Source organism: Carassius auratus, chromosome 16, assembly GCF_003368295.1.
Source record: "Carassius auratus strain Wakin chromosome 16, ASM336829v1, whole genome shotgun sequence".
NCBI lineage: Eukaryota > Metazoa > Chordata > Actinopteri > Cypriniformes > Cyprinidae > Carassius > Carassius auratus.
Genome location: NC_039258.1, coordinates 7,250,573 through 7,272,719, shown reverse-complemented (window position 1 = coordinate 7,272,719; position 22,147 = coordinate 7,250,573). Strand labels below are relative to the sequence as shown.

General features: G+C 37.6%; 1 protein-coding gene across 1 annotated transcript in view; it reads right to left on the bottom strand.

Annotated features, from left to right (window-relative positions):
* Positions 1-22,147, bottom strand: part of LOC113115957 (R-spondin-2) — a 53,456-nt gene extending 31,309 nt beyond the window's left edge. The window contains exon 1 of the mRNA XM_026283707.1: positions 20,380-22,147. Within this exon, the coding sequence (XP_026139492.1) occupies positions 20,380-20,482 (103 nt within the window). The 5' untranslated portion in view covers positions 20,483-22,147. The remainder of the gene's footprint in view (positions 1-20,379) is intronic.

Genomic DNA, 22,147 nt, shown 5'->3' with positions numbered 1-22,147 from the left:
CACTGACTAAAGAAACTGTCATTACTGTGACACTAGAGAGGCCTGACGTTTTTGCAGAGGAAACCATTTTCGATGTGAGCAGCAGTGATTTGATTCAATGCTCAACTCCTGTATGTAGAGTTCAGACAGCCGATGAAAGCCCAAAACCGCATCGACTCTGAGCAGGATCATGTTGCTGGTAGAAGACAAAAGAGCCAGTAACGACCATACCGTTTCACAATAAAGGTCTCTTAATGTAAGTTCCTTAGCGTCCTCTTTACAGGAAAATGTCCTTGGGCGCACACAATAGCTGCAAACCAAAGACATTGCTATTGATTGAAGCCAAGTTTTAAATATCACAAACCGAGATAGAGTAACAGTCCGAACTGGACGACCCACCACAATGCTTTATGAAATATCATGCACTTCACTGACCTTTTTCCCCATTCCCTTTTTTCCCATCATTTTTTCTAAAGTCTGAATAAATAATTTAGAATGCAATTTCAGCATGGCTTCTAAAAGATTTTTAATGTAATCAGTGTCATTTATAAACACTCTCAGTAAAATTATTCTTAACATTCTCATTTGTATCATTTTGTCTCAATCTGGTTCTTAACTGAGGAATTTCTAGTCAATGTCCTAAAGGGTTATTGTCCTAAAAAGTTTGATCCCTGGAAATTCCCAGAAAGCACCTTAAAATCAGTAAGCACTGGCAGCTCCCTGTTCACTTAATTCAAATGTTGTCGTGCTTATGTCAATGTTCAGGTGAATGAGGTCCTTCCTAGTGCTCAAAGATTTATTAAAGATATACTTGGGGGCGTAATGAGACACAACCTCATGCCTAAATGCTAATGTTCTATTTCAAATTGGCCTGAAAATGTTTTGACTGCTTAAGATCAGAGCCCTAAATATGTGATGACAGACATGCAGTAAACCTGAATCTGTTTTATAGAATTATTATTATTAAAAATTTTTACCGGTTGTACTGGAGGTAGTTCTTTCGTTTGTAATCGTTTGTAATCACCAGACAACATTTGTTATCTATATGTCACACAGGCAGTACTGTGCTACACACACAGTCAAATATATATTGTAACAATGCAATGTTGCCAATCATCTGGTCTGTACAAAAAGCCCAAGAACTGATTAGGATGTATACATCAAGAGGAAATATACATACACACATAGTATGTAGTATCATGCTGTTTTCATGGTAACAAAAAATAGACCATTTTAATGTGTAGCTTATTTCATGCCACGTGACCTCAGAGTTTTTGTGATGAGGAAATGATCTGGACACATTTTTTCCCAAACCACACGTAAAGACATATGGTATACAGTTTGAACATGTTTATAGAAACATGACATTCACCGTAAATTGGTAAAAATCTCCCAGACTCAGCCCACACACTTCAGACCTGATTGCGATTGTAGTGCAGAGATCGGGCGGAAACTGGGACTGGCGTGAAGTTGGAACTTCAAAAAGCCGAGAACGATCGCAGTGTTTCCCTTATTGAATTTCCCTAATTGAGGGTGGTATGGCAATATCACAAACCGTTTCCCCTGTTCCTTAATCATAGGGGTGTTATTTATTTTATTCCACTGTCGGAGTTGTTTCAGCAAAGCCTTGCGGCACTTAAATGATTTCTTTAACTACTGCTGTCAACATGACCTTGAATGATCAAATCAGCGCATCGATCGCCCGGCATGGTCATGCCATTTCCCTCATTGCCTAGTGTTTGGTTGTTATCAACTATATTGCATGACATTCAGACATGTATTGATGGGATTGCGCTCTCACTGGTCTAGCAATTATCAATGGAAAGAATAAGAGACGCAAGACGTTTTTTGCCTCATTTGAGATTTTTGGATCAGCAGCATGTCTGAGGACGGCTTTCCCAGCTCTGACCACAGGCATGTCAAAAAGGAGGCTGGGATCTGGTGTGTCTAGGGCAAGGGTGTCCAAGAGCCACCCTCGAGGGCCCAGTGCTTCCACATTTTACGGAAATCTTTTTACCGCCAGCTGATTTATACCTGAAGCTATGACTGGAGTCTTCCATTCCGCATCGTATTTTCATCAATTCATAGAGGGGATCAAATTCAAGCTCTAAGCCAGAAAATATGATGGCTTTCCAATATCACTATCAAATTGGGTTTTAAAGAGACACTGGGACCCAAGAGGGGAAACAAAAAAGAGACAGTGCCTCAGTGGGACCCAATTCATATTCTGCATTCAACTCTATTTATACCTAAACTTGAGTTGAATAGAAATGAATGTTATGTCAAAATTATTATGTGTCATCTATGCTCTCGTTGTTTAAATTAAAAAAAGTCATCCAAGAAAAACGGAATGATCCCAGTGGCTTTCATACATGTAAACAACATCTCTGGCTATGTTTTTAAGACACTTTAGAACGCTAATTATCTAAGTGTGTCGGTTTGGCAGAATTTTGAGTTCTACGTAAATTACAGTGGATAAGCCAAATTTGGCTGCTAAGAGTGCTTTTTGTTCCAAGAATTATACCAGCATGAGCTTTAAACTTTACCATAGGTCTGTCATGTTAACCTGCGAAGGGGTAACTTATGCTGGCACGCATGTATGTAACAAAATAATAATTATTTCTTGTTAATTTTTTATTTTTATTTTTTTTTAAGAAAGAACAACACTTTATTGTTTTAGCATTTCACAAAATCCACCCCTAAATTAAAATAATACATCAGGCCCATAGTCTCTATTTCTCATCCAAATTTCAATTTGTGTATAATTATTAATAATCTAATAAAAGGAAAGGATAGTATACCTTAAGCAAACTAATACAAACAGACGTTAAAGGAATACTTCTCTCAAATATGACATTTCTGTAAATCTTTCTTTCACAACATTGGACCTCACTGACTTTTAATGTACGCACAAAAAAAATGCAGAGACATTTAAAATAAAATATCTTGTGTTCCACTGAGGAACAAAAGTCATACAAGTTTCAAACAATAAGGTTATAAAAATTTTTTAGGTGAACTATTCATTTAAGTAGACTGTTGATATGTGTATTAGATGTGCACATCAATGGCAGACAATTTACTGAACTTAATATACACAACTGATCATTAAAATGTGTAAATTAACAAATAATCATCATAAGTCAAGGCTAATAAAAGCATATTTTCAATACACATAAAAAATAAGAATCAAAATCACCACTGGGGAACAAAATGACAACAGTTAACATACTTTGCTGAAACTGATGCATGCAATTATTATTAATAATAATGCTGAAATACAAACTCTGCAGCAAGAACTTTCCTCATTTAAATGGAGCATTTGTCAACCTCTGTTGCAAATGCATGTAGGTACAGTACTATGAGATGGCCTTTGTAACATATTGTATATTATAATGCACTATTACATTTCATAATCGAATGAAATTATGTAGCTTTACACCCATATTCAGTTATAAAATAGGTTGCAAATGCAATAAGACCGGACAACCTGTGCACTCTTTGAACTGCCCTTTCCCATAACAAATCGAAAGAGTTTACACTGAGAGCGCAGGACAAATGTTTCATGAAACCAAAATATGCAAGTGCCTTCTTTCATCATGCATTAAACGATCCATTTACAACCTAAACAACTGTTTTCACAAAGGTTTAGTCCTCTTTGAACATCTGTGCTAAAGACACCAAAACAACTCCAATTTACTGCAGTCTGATCAGAAGACAACACAATTTCTGCAAACTGTCTAGCGTGTGACACGGTTTTGTGTAAACGAGCCAACAAAAAGTTTGGTAATACTGTCTCCACCATTTCTGTCAGCCAAGCATGAGGTTATATGAGTGAACACAAAAGCAGCAGTACAAATGGATTCGAGGTGAATGTCTTGATTTGTTGGGGGAGCAAAAAGAAGTGTCTACCTCTTTTGAAGATGTTATTTTGTTCTTAGCTGTGTTTTCATTTCTTTCCCTCATTCTCTTAATCGTTAGCCACACTTTTCTGGGCACTTACTTTTCTCTCTCATTTATAATCGGCACATCACTGCTGACATCATCTCTCAAGAAAATCAAATGACAGGTAAGGCATCCATCTGCTGACAAATATTCATCTGCGGACAATAGTGCAATGAAATGTAACTTGAAAGGAGTGAAATATCTGGCCAACAATAATCTGTGCTCGTTTCACTGTGCCCAGTTTCTGTGGGGAGACTGTGGCTCATTCAGGTAAACGCAAAATTCTTGGTCCTCCATTCATGCGAATCACAAGCTCATAACACAACATATGATGGCATTGTTGGAGTCTGATGCCTTCATTCAGCTTTGGCTGGCTTTGTTTTGAATCCTGATCAACAGTAATTGCAATGTGAGTGAGATCCAATTGAAAAAAAAAACTGTCTAAGGTATGTTTAAAGACTCTCAAACAACCGTGACGTTCATCGCCTTGGGCCGGGAAGAAATGGCAAACCCCCACTTCAAACAAACACTGCCAACAACTTCCAGTGATCTCTCTTTCTCACACTATAACAAAAGCCTTTGACATCATCTCATGACGACATCCCTGTCTCTAAAATCTTGATGATATCATGCGTCATATGATATTGTCAAGATTCAATAGTTGTAAAAAGTTAAAAAACACTGAAAGGGGAAGAGGAAACCATGAAGAATCATTGTACAGTATCTGCAACATTGTGGCTAATTTGATGTTCTTCCAACTATTGAGAATTGTTTGACAAATATATGAAGATTATTCTATTTACCTCTTCGCACATGGCATAACACTCCTACTAAGTTAAATATTAGTGGGATCATTTACAGTCTGATTCTTCTTAATATTATACAAAGTTTTACAGATGATTTACATGACATTGTTATAATGGTGTTTTATATATATATATATATATATATATATATATATATATATATATATATATATATATAATTAATTTTTTTTACCCGTGTGGTTTCCCCAGGAATCGAACCCATGTATATATATATATATATATATATATATATATATATATATATATATATATATATATATATATATATATATATATATATATATATATATATTTATTTATTTAGTACTTCAACTCAACTTCAATTTTGCTTCAGGTAGTTGCCAAGACTAAATTTCTACAATTGTTTTTCAGTTTATGGTTCTTCTAATATCTAAATTTTTATTTAATTCAGCTTTATTTCAATTAGCAAAAATTATTATTAAATATTTCAACAATCCATCACCAATCAAAACCATCAATCAAAATCCACCACACTAATCTATCAGAGCACAAAGTGATAAAATATGATAAGTATACTAAGACCATTCAAAGTTCAAAGTTGTTATTGAGCAATAAGCTTCACATTACTGGGAATGAAGTCAGTCTTCATCGCCTGGCTCATTTTGAAATTCTGTCATTATTTACTCATTGTGTCATTCCAAACTTATATGAACTTTCTTTAGTGGAACACAAAAGGAGATGTTAGACTGAATGACAGTCTCAGTCACAATTCACTATTCAACTGTAATCTCCACTTGTGGAAGGAAGAAAACCATATGGCTTTGGAACAACATAAGGGTAAGTATTTTTGGGTGAACCATGCATTTAGAATCAGAAACGCTCGTCTCTTATAATGGAAAAGAAACTGGGAGTATGCAATAAAACTTTCAGATCATCCACTAAAAGTGTGCCAGTCCCCACATTGTTCCACATGGTTGAAGACAGTACATGGAAAACTGCATCAATCCACCCGCATTTGTTGCATGTGACTTTATTTGTCATGGTCATGGGTATGGAAATCACACTTAGCTGAAGATTAATACACCAGAGCCAGAATGGTGGTATATGGCAAGAGTACGTTTTGCTCTACAGGCACATTTCTCTTCCAATTTAGCAGAAAATATGCTGGACTTCACCTCCGACTACTTTGCAGCTGGAAATAGTCAGGATTTAGGCATCCATGCCCCCCCACACACCCACACCCACCTCCAGTTTACTTTAACAGATTGTACTGTATGCATATGTTTACAATTTAGGGCAATCCCATTACTTATAATGATTCTGCACCATGTGTCTGAGCAAACACATTTGTTTCACTGCACTGGCTTATTAGCTTAGTGAGAGTGTTCCAATGATACAGGCCCGGGAGACATGGCAAGCACCGATTGGTTTGTTGATTGGATCACTGCGATTGATTTGGTAGATTTGATATCCAAACATACATTTTAAGCTCGGGCAGCTGGTACTGGAGTTAGTGTTTGCTTGCAGTTGGTGTAGGACAAAAATGGATTCAGGGAACCTGAGGGCAAACCTGCTGACTTGTATACTAATACCCTGGCATGGCTTTTTAGTTCACAGATAGATTGTAGAGCACACACACAGGGACTGATTATTGTTGACTTGTCTTAATCATTCAAGTAGTAATAAATATGGTTAAGGTAGCCAATAATTTCAACTCTTACTCTTAAACTGAGCTATAACATTTCCTCATTGATAAAACATTTATACATTTACTTGATTAAAAGTCTTGACATTTTTTTGTTCATAACCTGCGAGAGATGATACATGAGAAAAAGAGTTTAAAGAAACAGATGTAAAAAAGGAATCAATTAATTACATTACATTACTACTTATATTAATGGGTTGTGAAAAGTGATTCACATTAAATTCAAGTAGGCTGCAATTAAGTATGAAAGAGTTGCCATATTGTAAATTCCATTTGAAAATTCCCGTTAAAATGAATACAATGTAAAAATACAATGAAATGGTTGTTCATGTGCTGACACCTTTTGAAACTGCCTTCAGTTCACAAAGGAACAATGGGTGTTTTGAATGAGAGATGAAATAGCACTTTGCCTGTTATGCATCTCGTACACATAAAAAAAAAGACTGCTTTATGTGTAGACCAAAGATATGCAGGTGCTGTAAGTTGCAAAAGGCAATCTGTCATGACGAGCTGTGTGTGAGAAAATGTGTTGTATGTTTCTGCACAGCTCACTATTTTTTTGGAATGGAATTTGGAAGTCAGCTACTTTTTCCACTCCATAAATTCTTCTCAGAGTTAGATGTTCTGTTATGTTCTCAGGCCTATAGAGAAGAGGTGAGGTGTGGATCTGAGAAAAGGAAGATAAAAAAGATATACCAAAAAAAAAAAGAAAAAAAAGAGAGAGAATGCATCTTGAATATAAACTTAATTTTATTATTTTCTTCTTCCACTGGCATCATTACTAGTTAATGATTATATTTACATTTATTAAATTGAATTAATCTATATTGAACTCTTTAATTTATGCTTCAAAAGATAACAGTGTAAAGAAAGTGGTACAGAAGCAAAGACAGGAGGGTGGTGGTGGAGAGGGTGGGAAGTGGAACAGTTAAAATTAACACACCTGTTGGTAATTTATCACACATAAACCTCACACCTAATTTTCACACCTGTGGCACAATGGGTTCTGAATCCCGCAATTCAGTCACACATGCTGTTCTACACACATGCTAAGGAGCTGGCTGTGAGTTCCCTGCATGGAGAAAGAGCAACGTCACGGCCAAAGATCAGAGAAACAGCGTGCCTGGGATTTTTTCACACCATTGAGCATTAGTGGACCTAACAAGACCCTCCTTTTCCACATCTGCCAGTGGTCCAATCTCATGCCACTTTATAATAATACCACTGCAATCCTACAATCCAATACAAAGTTATGCAAGAGTGATGATTTACCCAAAAATAAATGTTCTGTCTTTTACTGACTCTCATGTCATTCCAAATCTGTATGAGTTAAGCCCCTTTCACACTACACATTAGTCCCGGAAAAATGGCGGATCACCTCCTGTGTGAATGCAAATATGTTCTGGGATTGATTCCGGGATCGTTCCCAGGTTGGGGACCTAAGCCCCTTTCACACTGCACGTCGGACCCGGCATATTGGCGGAACATTGCCGGCTCGCCTTTTATGTGAAAGCAACCACGTCCTGGGATTGATTTCGCCATTGAACCCGGGTCGGGGACCTACTAACATTGCCGGGTTCAACCCGGGATGAGCGCTGTGTGAATAAAAGGCCAGATCTAATGCCGTGTCGAAGTGATGACGCACGTTATTGTGTGACTCTTTTACCGGCTGTTTTGAAGGAAGATCAACATTCGCGACGAAAAGATATGTGCAAACTCTAATGAAGCGGAGATCAGTTAGTTCCTCGCTTTCCGCGCTGACGCCGAGATGGTTCGCTTGCTTCAGTGAAAGTATTTCACGTTTAACGTTTTTGACTCGTACATTACACGTCACGCCCTGATGTCACGTGTCGTTATGGGATCTTTACGGGTTGTGTGTGAAAGCACGCACATATCCCGGGTAATCACTGGCAGAGTGAAAGTGCAAAATCTAGCGACCCGTTAGCAATTGCAGGAACACTTTATCCCGTGTATTTGCTGGAATGGCAGTGTGAAAGGGGCTCTAGTAACATTGCCAGGGTCAGTCCCAGAATGAGATCTGTGTGAACAAGCCAGAACTAATGCCGTAAAAGGTTTGTCGTAGTAATGACGCATGTTATGGTGCAACTCTTTTACCAGGTGTTTTGAAGGCAGATCAACGTTCGTGATGAAAATATATGTGCAAACTGTAATGAAGCAAAGGTCAGTTAGCTCCTCACTATCCGCGCTGAAGCTGAGATTGTTCGCCAGCTTAAGTGAAAGTTAACATGCCTAGCGTTTTCGACTCATACATTACATATCACATCCTGATGTCACGTGTAATGACGGGACCTTTACGTGTCTGTGTGTGAACGCTCGCACAGATTCCAAGAAATCATTGGCAGTGTAAAAGGGGCAAAATCTAGCGACCTGGGAACAATTGCTGGGAATAACTTTGGGGTCCAAACAACATTGACTTTCATGGGGGAAAATCTAAATTCACAGACATTAAAAAAAATATTTCCTTTGGCACTTGAAAAAAATAAATAAATGTTAAGTCATACATGTTTAGAAGAACTATCAAGTGATTTCCAGACTTGGATAAGTAAAGTAATAAAACTCTTAATACACCATAGAATATATGTTCTTCTAAAAATGCCAAACTCTAAAACTCCTTCAAATATTGTTGGTCTTGGAGTCAAAAAGGTTGAGAACTAATGCACATGAGTGGTATTGGTGGGTTTTGGTGTTTTGCTGTGCGGTTGCTACCCACCGATCTAAATTATATTCTGGTCAGATATAATTCAGTTCTGGGGTTTCCTTTCATTTTGTCATCTGTCAGCAAAAATATTGTCAAATTGCTTGGAAAATTAACAGCACACCTCCTCTCAAGCTACATAGTTTGAGGAATCATTCACATTCTTAGCATAGATTAATTACACGATAAATGTAATACTAACCATCAAGGTATTGTTTGAATCTCTGTTCGAGTATTAGTAACTGTAAACACTTCTAAACTAAGTTTAAACCTATGACTGCACATAAAACTCATCCACACACTATCCAGCAGACCTCCCTCTAAAACTTTATTGTTTGCCTTCACGCCTTAATCTGCGCTATGCTAGGAACATGAAAGGTATTACCTCATTAACCCTTTAACGAGACCTCTTCTCCACCTCCCTGGGTAAACCCTTCCCTACCAGGCCAGATCAGAAGTGATCCATAGGGTCAAAAGTGGAGAGCACCACGGGGGTGGCAGGCAGAAACATGCCGAGGAACCTCATATGGTCCCAACCACTGAGAGGGGACTTCAAAGCCTGATGCCCAAGACTGAGTCTTCTACTCCATAAATAGCTGCAGCAGACCCTCCAAAAACTTCTACTGAGCTAATTAAGCAAAAATTCAACAGGATACCACGCAACACCCATTCCATCGACTTCAAAAACGGCATGCATACGATCAGCGTAAGCCTGAAAATAACAAAAACAGGTTCTACAGTTGCGGTTTCCTGCACACATGGGTGGCACAATGTATAAAATCTGCGTGTATTGTTACAAATTTGTCAAATCCCTGTGAAAACCTGGCAAGCGAGGACATGCCAGAACACTTCCAGATACAAATGAACACCAGGGCAGGGTTTTATGTAATGGCCGCTCGTCTCATCTGCTCCCCAGGGCAGAGCTTACACTAAAGAGCTCCATGATAATCACTCAACTTCAACCTCTTCTTGCTCTTACCAAAACAGACCTGTCTGGCAGCCAGATACATCTCAGATAGGGCCCCTGTACGGCCCCGTACTCCCATAAACACTTGGCCACATCATGCAACTTTCTTCTTTTGCCTCTGAGACATGAAAGCGGTGTTGATCTCGACAAAGTTTTATGCTAAAAATGTTTATTGACAAAATGATAAGACAACATTGCAGTCATTGTAAAGATAAATTAACTACATACACAACATTAACATAATATTACAACTTACACTAGTTTTTTTTTTTTTTTTTAAAGAAGTCGGTACTTTTATTCTATTAAGATACAGAATTGATAAAAAAAATCTGTCACTGTCACTTATAAAATACTTTTATAATGTTACAAAATGTCTTATTTCAAATACATTATGTTCCTTTGAACTTTCTATTTATCAAAAAAAAAAGAAAAAAAGAAAAATCCCAGGAAAAAAATGGATCACGGTGTCCACAGAAATAATAAGCAGCATAATGGTTTTAATAATAAGCATTTAAAACAATTTCTGATTAATCATGTGATGCTGAAGACTGGAGTAATGGCCGCTGAAAATTCAGCTTTGGCATCACAGAATACATTACATTTTGAAATATGTTAAAATAGAAAGCAGTTGTTTTAAAATGTAATAATATTTCAAAATATTACTGTTTTCACTATATTTCTGCTCAAGTAACTTCAGCCCTTGTAAGCAGATAAGTGACTTCTAGCAAAAATATCGAAAGAACCTACCAACCCAAAACTTTTTAATGGCCATTCAGAAAATTCAACAAATACACAAAAGAACTGAACTAGATATGCCATTTAGAATGTGTAACTCATTTATGTAAAATACTTTGTTCTTAAAATATCCTAAACAGTCACTAAAAGAAAATATTTTTATGCTTATAAACATTAAAGTTAAAGTTAACAAAATGTGCCTATATATATTAAGATTAAAATTGACTTGAATGAATTTGCGGACTAAATAAATGTAAATACGTGCAAAAACAGGCTCTTGTTAATTACAATGACAATGTTTATTACAATGACAAACTAGTAGTGTCTATTACTGGAGTGTCGCCACCACATCCATTATTAGCACATGAACATGAAAACTACATGTGACCCCTGCCTGCGGATACCTCCAACGTACCGTCCTCTCCGTGACAGCTGTTTACACAAGAGAAGACGGTGAGCTTCTGAGGTCTGGCTCTGGTTCAGATAAAATAATACACAGCTGTAGTAAGCCAAGATGTAATACAAGTGGATAACTGAGAGGATGAAAAAAGGAGGAATTTGTGAAATGTACAAGGATATTTTCTCTTTCCCTTCCTCCCTAACCTTTTCTTTACCATTCTCTCCTGCCTCTGGTCTGACCCCCTCTAAATATCTACTACTCGGTCGGTAGTTAAAGACAAATGGAAAATAAAGGGACAAAAATAGAGATATACTGAAGTCGCACAATGCATAAACTCACCACAATTGAAGTCCTCTGTGTTCTGAAACTGAAGAGGCTGAGGAATGCGTTTCAAGGCCACATGCAAATTAAAATCATAACTCAAGCTTGCGAATTTCCCCAAATTATGTGCAACAGATTACAAAGCACAAAACAGGGCTTTTCTCCCTCAGTTGTTTCCTATTTAGGTGGCACAATGCCAGACTGCATAACATGCGTGCACACGAACCAACATCACCAAAGACAACAGTCTACAATAACTGCTGCTAGACTGAATCTTCCTGTTATCACACAGCTCGTTGAAAAACTGGATTCTGATGTGTCATTCGGAAATCATATATATAAAACTCAAGTCAATATTGAACTCCTTACATATTTAACTGCAAGTATGTAAATTTTATTCTAAAAAAAAGTAATGATGTAAGACCCCTCCATTTGGGGTTGGTAAGGATTTTATATGTATATATATATATATATATATATATATATATATATATATATATATATATATATATATATATATATATATATATGCTGATTTGATGCTCAAGAATAGCTGTGCTACTTAATATTTTTGTGGAACTGTTATACATTTTCCAGGATTAAAACTTAATTTCATTAGTGTAAAAAAAAAAAAAAAAAAACGGTATAACGCAAGTTTAGTAAATATTTTTCTGACATGCATCAATGTGTACCTTCTCTCTCTCTCTCTCTCTCTAAATATATATATATATATATATATATATATATATATATATATATATATATATATATATATATATATATATATATATACATATATATATATATATATATATACATATATATATATATATATATATATATATATACACACACACACACACACACACACACACACACACACACACACACATATATATATATATATATATATATATATATATAAAGTAAAAGGTTACTTTTTCTCTTCAGGGAACAAATACCTCAGTCTGTGAGAGAGAACTTATAAACCATGTAAGTGACGGCATGATAGTAATGAAGTTAATTGAGCATTTTATACTCCTAGCCATAACAAATTCATAAGATTGACACAGAATCGCCCATTCATTTCCTATTTCCCATTGCAAAAATTGCACACAGCTTATTATATAATAGAGAACAGAATGTTTTGAAGACCTTTTTGTTTAGTTCTGTTGCATTAAGCGAGGTTGCATATGACTCATGACTCAATACGCAAACAAATACGCTGATTACAGATACATGTTGGCTACTGCTCTCAAACCGCTGACACTCACTTTCTCATCAACGGCTAGTGACCCTTGAGGACCTCTTCACATCTGAGATGCATGCTGAATCCTCATAGAAAGAGAGGAAGTGTGGGAGAGAGACAAAGAAAGACAATGAGCTTAGCGCCAGGGCATTATAATGACTACCATGCCTGGCCTTGATTAAAACCACACCAGGGCTTCTGGGTTCCACAGGCAGGCAGGCAGGCAGGCAGCAGGCAGGGTGTCTACCTCCCTTCCAAGTTCTTAGAAAGTACAGACGTCCTCGACCCAGACCCACAATGAAGACGGGCACAATGACAGGGCAAAGGGGACGAGACCCAAGCTCAATTCACGGACAAATTACAAGCGAGCAATGTAGCTTTATTGCCCCTGACCGGCTCACTTCCGCACCATACTGAAAGCAAGGCGTGTGGATGGCTGTTTTGATGTGGTGTGGATGCGTAATTAGAGGTCCTATCAGGCGCAGGGGAATGGAGGAGGCCTGTCCATCTGTCGGGTGTTAGTGGGACGGGGAGGGGGAAACGGCAGCCCAGTGCTCCCCCTTGTTGCTGTTCCAACGATTTGTGTAGGCGTGGATGTAAATATCCATCAGAGCAGGAGACAGACCTCACACGCCTGCATATGTATGTGTGTTTCTGTCTGAGGAAGCCTCTAGAGCTCATGTTACAACAAGGCCTCGGCTATCGATTCGGACTAGGTACAACAGAAGGCCTCCACACACGGACCGATGTTCTTGCAAAGGACGAACATAAATGCGGTACAGAATAGAACCTGGCAAGGCCTGGGAACACAAAGAGCCTACTCAAGGCAGTTCGATTTCTCCAACCCTTCCAAAGCACTTTGAACCACCAATTAAATTCTTCAAAATGTCCGGCACACTCAACTGACACTCCATTACCCTGTCTGTGCTCTCCTGTCCTTTCTCATATAGCTGGATCAGGATGGGAGGGGTGAGTGATTCATATGGAAGTGTACAGTGCAAAAGACCAGCAAGGTTTCTTTACGTTCAAGCTCTGCTCCAAAATGTAGTGTGCTTCCTCACTGCCTACTTATCTACATAGGCAGCTACATTCTAGAACAGCATTCTAACTAAAACATAACCTCCACATGATCAGTGATTTGGAAGGCTCAACAGAAGGCAGGAATTGGTTAAAAACCTCTACATTTCACTCTGTTTTAATGCAACACAATGGATTAATGTGCATACAAGTATATTTATAAATGTTCTTTTTGAAATCCATTTTAAAATTGGCTTCTACATGATGGACAAACATGTAAAACAGGCAAAAGAATTGTCAGATCAGAAGGAAGCATAATCAAGATCCAAATTTTTCCGAAAAGACAAGTTGGAAATATACTTTTGATGTCTTAAAATGCTGGCTATTGAGGAAGTTCACTAGTTTTTGGAACAGAGCGAATATCTGTCACAGAACAGGCAAAACTAGGCTATGTCTGTGACATGCAAAATGTTTGTCTCACTTCATCAAGTGTCCAGATGATACCAAGTAAAACCAGTACTTGATGTAAAAAGCAATGCTTTTCAAAAACACACATGGTACAGATGTGCAAATGTACATTATGCGTTTTTGCATTCAAAACCAAAAAGAAAGGGTGAAACAGAACAGAATGCAGCGGGCTACTTTTAACTGGATATGCCATCCTAAAATGGTGACAAATTGATACAATGGAATACCATCAATACCATTTAGTTTCATTGTAATCATTGTATTACTCAAGTTACTATTTTAAACTATTTGTTTAATGTTAAAACAACTTGTGTTATATGCTCACATCTTGGAAACAAGTCCAGTATTCAACAGTTTTACTGCTCAATAACCTCAAGATAATCAAACTCAACAGGCTTTACCATATTTAGCAGCCTTATAAGAAATGCATTAAAGTAAAATTACTTCAGGGAGCTGGCTGTTGAGGAAATAACAGAGGTGAACATATAAAAAATATCTCCCTGGAATTTAAAAGGCACACTGGACCTTTTGTCTCTGGCACCACAGTTTTCAATCACTATCGAGAAATATGGAGCTTATTATAATAAGATTTATATAAGAAGTCGATTTTATTTCACATTTCCGAAAATGAACCTTTACAGCGTGGTGAATTGTAGCCCGAGAGGAAACCATCTGTTTGGCATTTAGCTTTGCCAACATACGGGATCTTCTGATGACAACGATTGGGGCCAATGGTGAGGATCCCCAAGTGTATGTTAAGTGTATGCATAATGGGTATTTCTCTGTTGCGATATGATGAATGAAGGCGTGGAAAGTGTTACAAAACCCTTCTCAGCTGCATGCATTCAGTGCTCATCAGTTCTCTGCTTGAAACATGAGGCAGCACCCTAGTGACTAGGAAAGCATTTGGATGCCCGATCTTGTGCAAATGTCATATTAGTTAATTGAGTTAATAGTGAATAGTTAATCGTAAAGAGGATATGGGGATATGTCTTTAATTACTTTTCTATGCAATCAGACTTACAAATTCCAGTGAAAAAAAGTGGCCCCACTTGTATCTATATAAACAAGCACCAAATTATGCAGATACTCTCTTAAAAGATTCCAAAACGGGTTTTCACAGTGATGCCATTAAAGAACCATCTAGGTTCCCCAAAGAACCTATCAGTGAATAGTTCTTAAAGAACCATTTTATCTTAATTCATTATAATTATTAGTCTATTTCCACTAAAACAACCTTGCAATAAAAAGGTTCAATGGATGTTAAAAGCTCTTCATGGAACCATCAATGGCAATAAATAACTTTTATTTTGAAAAGGGTACAGGATACCTGAAAGGGGAAAGTGATAAACAAAAACGAGAGAAGGAAGTCTCATCATATAGAACATCAAAAGATTTAATCTGTCTCAGGTGATTGTGCTCCAACCATCTCTAACTGATCTCCTCAAATATGCCATCCATCCCTCCCTCAGTATAAACTCTTCTTCTAATGATGTTTTCTCTCACGCACATGCAGAGATTCACCAAAGCGATCTTGCCACAGATGGACGGCAGGCTGCGTTGCGACAGGAGAGGGGCACAGAGAGCACCACCAACTCCGTCTAACCTGCTGGAATAAAAAAAGTCACTCCTGGCTATGAGAATGAATGGCTGGGTGAGAGAGCTGGATGTACTTGATGAAACTAAATGAACGTCAATTCCATAGAACATCACTTAAATTATAGATTAGAATGAAACGACATGTCACATTTTCCAAAAAAAAAAAAAAAAAAAGAGGCAGATTGTTTTTTTTTTTTTTTTTTTATAAAGAGACTCTGGAGTCATCCATCCTGTCACACACTTCATCAGAACATTAAGTGGCATGAACATAGCAAGAGCCAACATTAACACTTACACCCATAAACCTGGGACCTTGGGTAAACTTGTACAAAGCATAGCTAAACAGTTCTTTTTGTCATTACTCTTTTTTTTTTTTTTTTTTTTATGTCTTCCCGAACAAATTTTATTGACCTAATCACTGTAAAACAAAGAGGTCTTTTACATCCTAAACTCTGCTCTTGCGGTTTTAAACTCAGGCCAGTTTTTTGGCATGCAGCAAAGACATAGTTTACCCAAAAATGACAATTCTGTCATCTATTGAAGCCCGTTTTAATAACATAAAAAAGGTAATTGTGACATTTGACATATGTCCCACATATTCTAAGCTTATATCTCGCAATTCTGAAGAAAAGGTCAGAACTGATATGCTAACTCAGAATCTCAGATTTCTGACTTTACTCCTTGCAATTATTATTATTTTTTTAATCTAAATTCTGAGTTTACATCTCACAGTTCTATATTCGAGTTTCTATATCATAATTATTACTTTTCCCTCCAAATTATTTTTTTTTCAGAAATGAAAGAAAGGAACATGTTTGGGTTTACTCAGTTGTGAACCATATAAACTGATCATCTTGCATTTCATACTTCTTTATTAAATATTTATATGCAATCTTATGAGGCATAATGGGACAAATCACGGTGTGCTGCCAGCAGATTAAGATATAACTGTTCGATAGTGTTAAAATTCAGGTGCTTTCCCCCAATCTCTTGAGGGTGAAGCTGAGGAGCTCAGTGATAGAGTGAAGCCTTTCCTCTCCTCCACTTCCCCTTGGATTACCATGACTGTGTTTCTCTGGAAATAGACATTACCATGAGCTTAATCGGACCATTCATCAGCGCTAGCAGTTTCTTAACCTTCTGTAATGCAGAATATCACTTAAAGTGCAAGTAAATGGCTTGTGCACTAAGAAAGGACCGCATTCTATGTTCCTATACATACTAAAACAGCTGTTTTGATGTTTCAGAGCAGTAGCTCTGAGGCTAAAGCATTAACACCCCTTCCGGCTTGTCAAACCAGCAAGTCATGTGTTTGAATTTGTTCTCTGGTCCGCGCTGGTATATGTGTGCCAACAGTTTTTATGTAGTCAGCAGGTGGCATCATTAGCCAGAAAATAAAAATGAAAAGTATTACCCCCAGGCCAAGTAATGATATCATGGCAAACTCACTACCATCCGTAAAGCACTGAATGGGGGGTAGAGGTGCAAATTTAATACGTTTCTTGCTTTTGGCTTTGTTATATTCATCTGAGGAAGCCTGTGTGAATGCAAACGGCTGAAATGTAAGCAGCAATGAATAAAAACAAAAGAAAAAGTCATGCGTTCCTGCTCAGCTTTAATGGAGTATCTGATGAGAATAAATACAGTTGTGAGGCGGTTAAGACAAAGTCTTGTAAAACAGTTCAAGAGGATTGACCGTGTCGCTGGGGTGATGTGGGATTGTAGATTGAACACGAGCATGCCAGAAAAGACTCAAGTATACTCGGGGCAAGAAAACCATTTCAGCATTTTAGACTGAATTGAACACTGATGCAGCCCTCAGTAAGTATGATAAATATAGAAATGAAGCAAATCTAAAGCTTGGCGGCATTTCAAAACGTCACTCTCTGCAACAACAGCCCACACAAAACACACACACACACACACACACATTTCTGTCCACAGGTACAAACTGAAACTTCGAGTTCACTGCACCACCAAAGCATGTTTTACAAATGCATCACCATTTACACATACTCTACACAGGACCCCGCTCACCTCCAGATGCACTTTTGTCATCATTTTCCCCATTAAACTCCCCCAAACCCCCTGAAAATGCTTAACTAGTCTGCCTCTGCCAGCAAGTTTGATCCTATTAAGAAAATTATATTACATAGCATTTGAAATCGCAAATCTTGTAGAAAAACAGTGGGGCTGAAAACTTGTGTGCCGGTTCACTACAGTTTCTGGCTGATTATTTGCAGATGGGAGCAGAGGTTTCCCCTGGCATGCCATGCATGTGATTAAATCTATGAATGCCTCCCAATTCACATCTCTGCGGATTTAAGAGTGCATATCAGCCATGGTGTCAGCAAGTGTCTTTATTTGGGCTCAAGTTCAATTGGGAGGCGGTTGTTCTGTCACATGCAATGAATGACTAATGTTCAAGGGTTTGAGGCTTTGGGGAGGGATGGAGAACTTTGAAATGTTTGACTTTCAGCCCCCTTGTGTCCACATGCATTGGCCAAGCAAGACAACCCTCATATTTACTGATGGGTTAAATCCCTGCTGCTCTTTAGAGTGGATTGTTATACTTGCACCAGTTGTTCAAAGCTTAATCAATTTCTGTCTGAGAGATCAATTAAAAGCAGCTTAGGGCAAAAGGAGGGTCAGTGCGTTTGAAAAGGGAAAAGGAAAGCTCTTTTCAGCAAATGGCCACCAGACAGCGCCCCTCTGTGAGGATCACCTGATCAACAGTTAGTAGCTACTTGAGAATTAATTTTCCAGAATCTTTAAGATTATTCACACAGTACACTGATGTTCTCGAAAACAAGACATGTGAACTCACCAACCTAACCGATTCATAATGAGATCTGGCATTATAAAATCAGGGCTTCGATTGTCGACTTTTTAAAAGAATGTCAGTAATTTTCCAGGATTCGCGCAAGGTCTTTATAGCATATTTTTCAAATGTGACCCTGGACCACAAAACCAGTTTTAAGTCGTTGTGGTAGATTTTATCAACAGACTGGGCTTTGTCTGGGTCAAAATTATAGATTTTAATTTTATGCCAAAACTCATAAGGATATTAAGTAAAGATATTAAGTTAACTTAATATATTTAGTACATTTCCTACCATAAATATATAGAAACCTAATTGTTGATTAGTGATAAGCCTATGAATTGCTAAGAACTTCATTTGGACAACTTTAAAGGTGATTTTGTCAGTATTTAGATTTTTTTTTTTTTTTTTACCCTCAGATTCCAGATATTCAAATAGTTGTCTCTCGGCCAAATACTGTCATAGCCTTCATCACAGGAAAGCTTATTTATTCAGCTTTTAGATCATGTATAAATAAAATTTTCGGCAAATTTACCCTTTATGACTTGTTTTGTGGTCCAGGGTCACAAATGTCTAATATCTTAAGAACTTTGAAAGATAAAAAATATATATATTAAAAAGTGATAAAGTTGTAAATCTATGATAAAATGATACGCAGAGGCTTAGTAGAGTAGCTACTCAAGTGAAAGCACTAGTGCGGCGTAATGTTGCTATGGTTACATCTGCAGACCAACGGGAATTCTGTATTTAGCTAAATTTGAATGTAGAAATAATTAGCCTACTATGTTAAACTATGTGACCGGAAAGTGACAAACCTTTTAGAAAACAGCTGTCCACATTTTTATGTCATGTAGGCTTCATTCTTAATATAAATAGTGTTTTTAAAGCCTTTTATACCGATCTCAGTTGGAGAATAGTTCAAGACGCCCTTATCTATAACAAATTAAAGGCGTAATCTAGTTAAACACTATGCCAGTGAAGGAAATATACTTTTAAAATAAAAATCTTCACGGATGAGGGTACCACACCGCGCATTCTCTGACGGGAACTGATGCTGAAACAATTCGAATGCAAAAGTATCTTCTTGAAGGTTACAACAAACCCTGATGTTTTCAATTTAGGTAAACTTCCTAAAAATCTTCTGGTGTAGGGGAAAAGCGCACTCTCGGATTCACTAATGCATGACAAAAATTAATAAAACAACGCGTGTATTCTTAAAAACACATCATTATGTCAATACCATTAAATGATCTATTTTTTAACATTTTGGCAACATACACGTGGAAGTCTAAAACTTCGAGAAGTTGCGGTGCCCCGAGGAACATCACTGAACCCTTGAGCAAGACAGCGAACCTCATCCTACAAAAATACTATGGTAAAGACCATTTTCGTCAGAGTATTAGAGCTATAACTAACAATTCATACTGCTGTAAAACAGTGGAAGCTTGCCATTGCGTCTTTCAAAAAATAAATAAATAAACAGTCAAATCACAGAAAGGTTCTGAAAGCGAACTACAGTTACCATGGTAATTTTTGGTAGCGTAACACCAGGTGGGACAGTCCCTGTCATACGTGGACCGTAAGTCTCTCTGTGAGGAAGCGTCAGCTAAATGACTGATTAATTACACCATTGATAAAGCATATTTCAAAGTCACATGCAGGGTTCCCTCACCTCTTTTGTTTCTTCTCCAGCGGTGAGACTGCTGCGTCTGACAGTGACTGTAGTCCACACAGTTCAACACGATCAGCGCGAATGAGAACAGACGAAACTGCATCTGGGCGGCTGTGTGATTGTCCCGACTCACGGTAGAAAGCGTCAAAGGTACTCGCCGCGAGCCTGCAAGGTCCGTATATGAGGTTTCAATGTGTATATTTTTCCACAGAGGAGCAGTGAGTTGAGAAGTGTAGACTCAGTTGTGTCACATATTAGAGGGGTAGAGAAAACATCATCTTTCACCACCGGTTAATGTCATTTTAGAGAGCGAAACGCGCTTTTTAAACTCTAAAAAGTGTCTCGTGAATGTCTATGGAGAGAGAGAAAAAGCTTATAACTTGAGGTTCTTTGAGTTACAAATACACCTTGATGGATCAACGTGGTTTGCGAGCGAACTAATTCATAAAAAAAAAGAAAAAAAAAATGAAAATGAAAATAAATACTTGAATTGGCGAATCTACAAAAGCGAACGGGACGCGGTGGATGCCCTCAAAAGCAGATGCGAGCAACGAAAGAAAATACCTGCGCGAGTCTAACTTAGTCCAAAAAAGAGAAACTTTGCCTATACATCAAGTTCCTTCCGACTGCCAAAGCGGACTTGGAACATCCAGCATCCCTCTCGCAGGAAAAGTTTAGTCCCTTCGTCCCCTAGACAGAGTGAGAAAACACATGGATGCAATAGTCTGAAAAACTCTAGAATAAAGCCTTGAGGTGCATGAGGATGTGTGTGTAACTGTGGCATATGCTGAAGTGCTCGGCTGGTGATGGAGTATCACTCTACTGGTGCTGATGCTATATAGGCGCTGCTGTCACGTGGAGACTCCAAGATCTTGTGGGGCTTTCGGTGCACTTTCAGAAGCCCCTCGGTAAGAGAGGACTGTTTGCCCCCCTCCCTCCTTGTTTAAGTTTTAGAAGATGACAAATGGAATTTTTCCCGCTGTCTCTATACACTACTCATGAGCCCCAGGGTCCTAGTGCATTGGCTTAAACTTAATAGTATTATGGACTGATCTTAAATTTACCCCCCCACCACCACCATCATATTATAGCGTCACATTAAAAACAACTTAAAGTACTGTATATAAAGGACCTGAACTACAATCTGCATTTCACTGGTTTCATACTGTTGGGGAAAATGTACTAAAACTTAAACATGGTTTTGCTGGTTTTAGTAGGAACTAGAAGCCAAGCTTTGTGACTCAATAAACCAGCTGGACACCAGCTTTCCCGGGCAGGATACCAGTTTAAATCTGCTAAGATCAGCAAACCTACTTAGAGTGGTTTAATTTTTTAATCAGCTGTGATAAAATCAGATAACTAAATTCAGAAAACTCATTAATACATACGTGAGAGGCAAAAAAAAAAAGGGGGTTCTCTTATGATAACTGGGGCTATAATAAACGTTTCAGTAAAAAAAAAAAAAAAAAAGACTGCAATTTATTTTTATATATAAACATTAATACAACTTAATGTCGCTTTTCAGATCCAACATAACAGTTTGCTTTTAAGACATTAATATTATTTTAAGTTTTAAAACCATTTAAAATGCAAAAAGAATGATTGCTGAGGCAGTTTCCTTTAGAAGCTTCTATGCCAAAGTAGATGTAAATTGCTTGAAATCCAAGAAATGTTTTACCCATCTTGACCACTAGGTGTGGCACTTAATCTTTTATTTATATATAATTTTTTTTGTCTCTATCTTAAATGTATTATTCCACCCGTTATT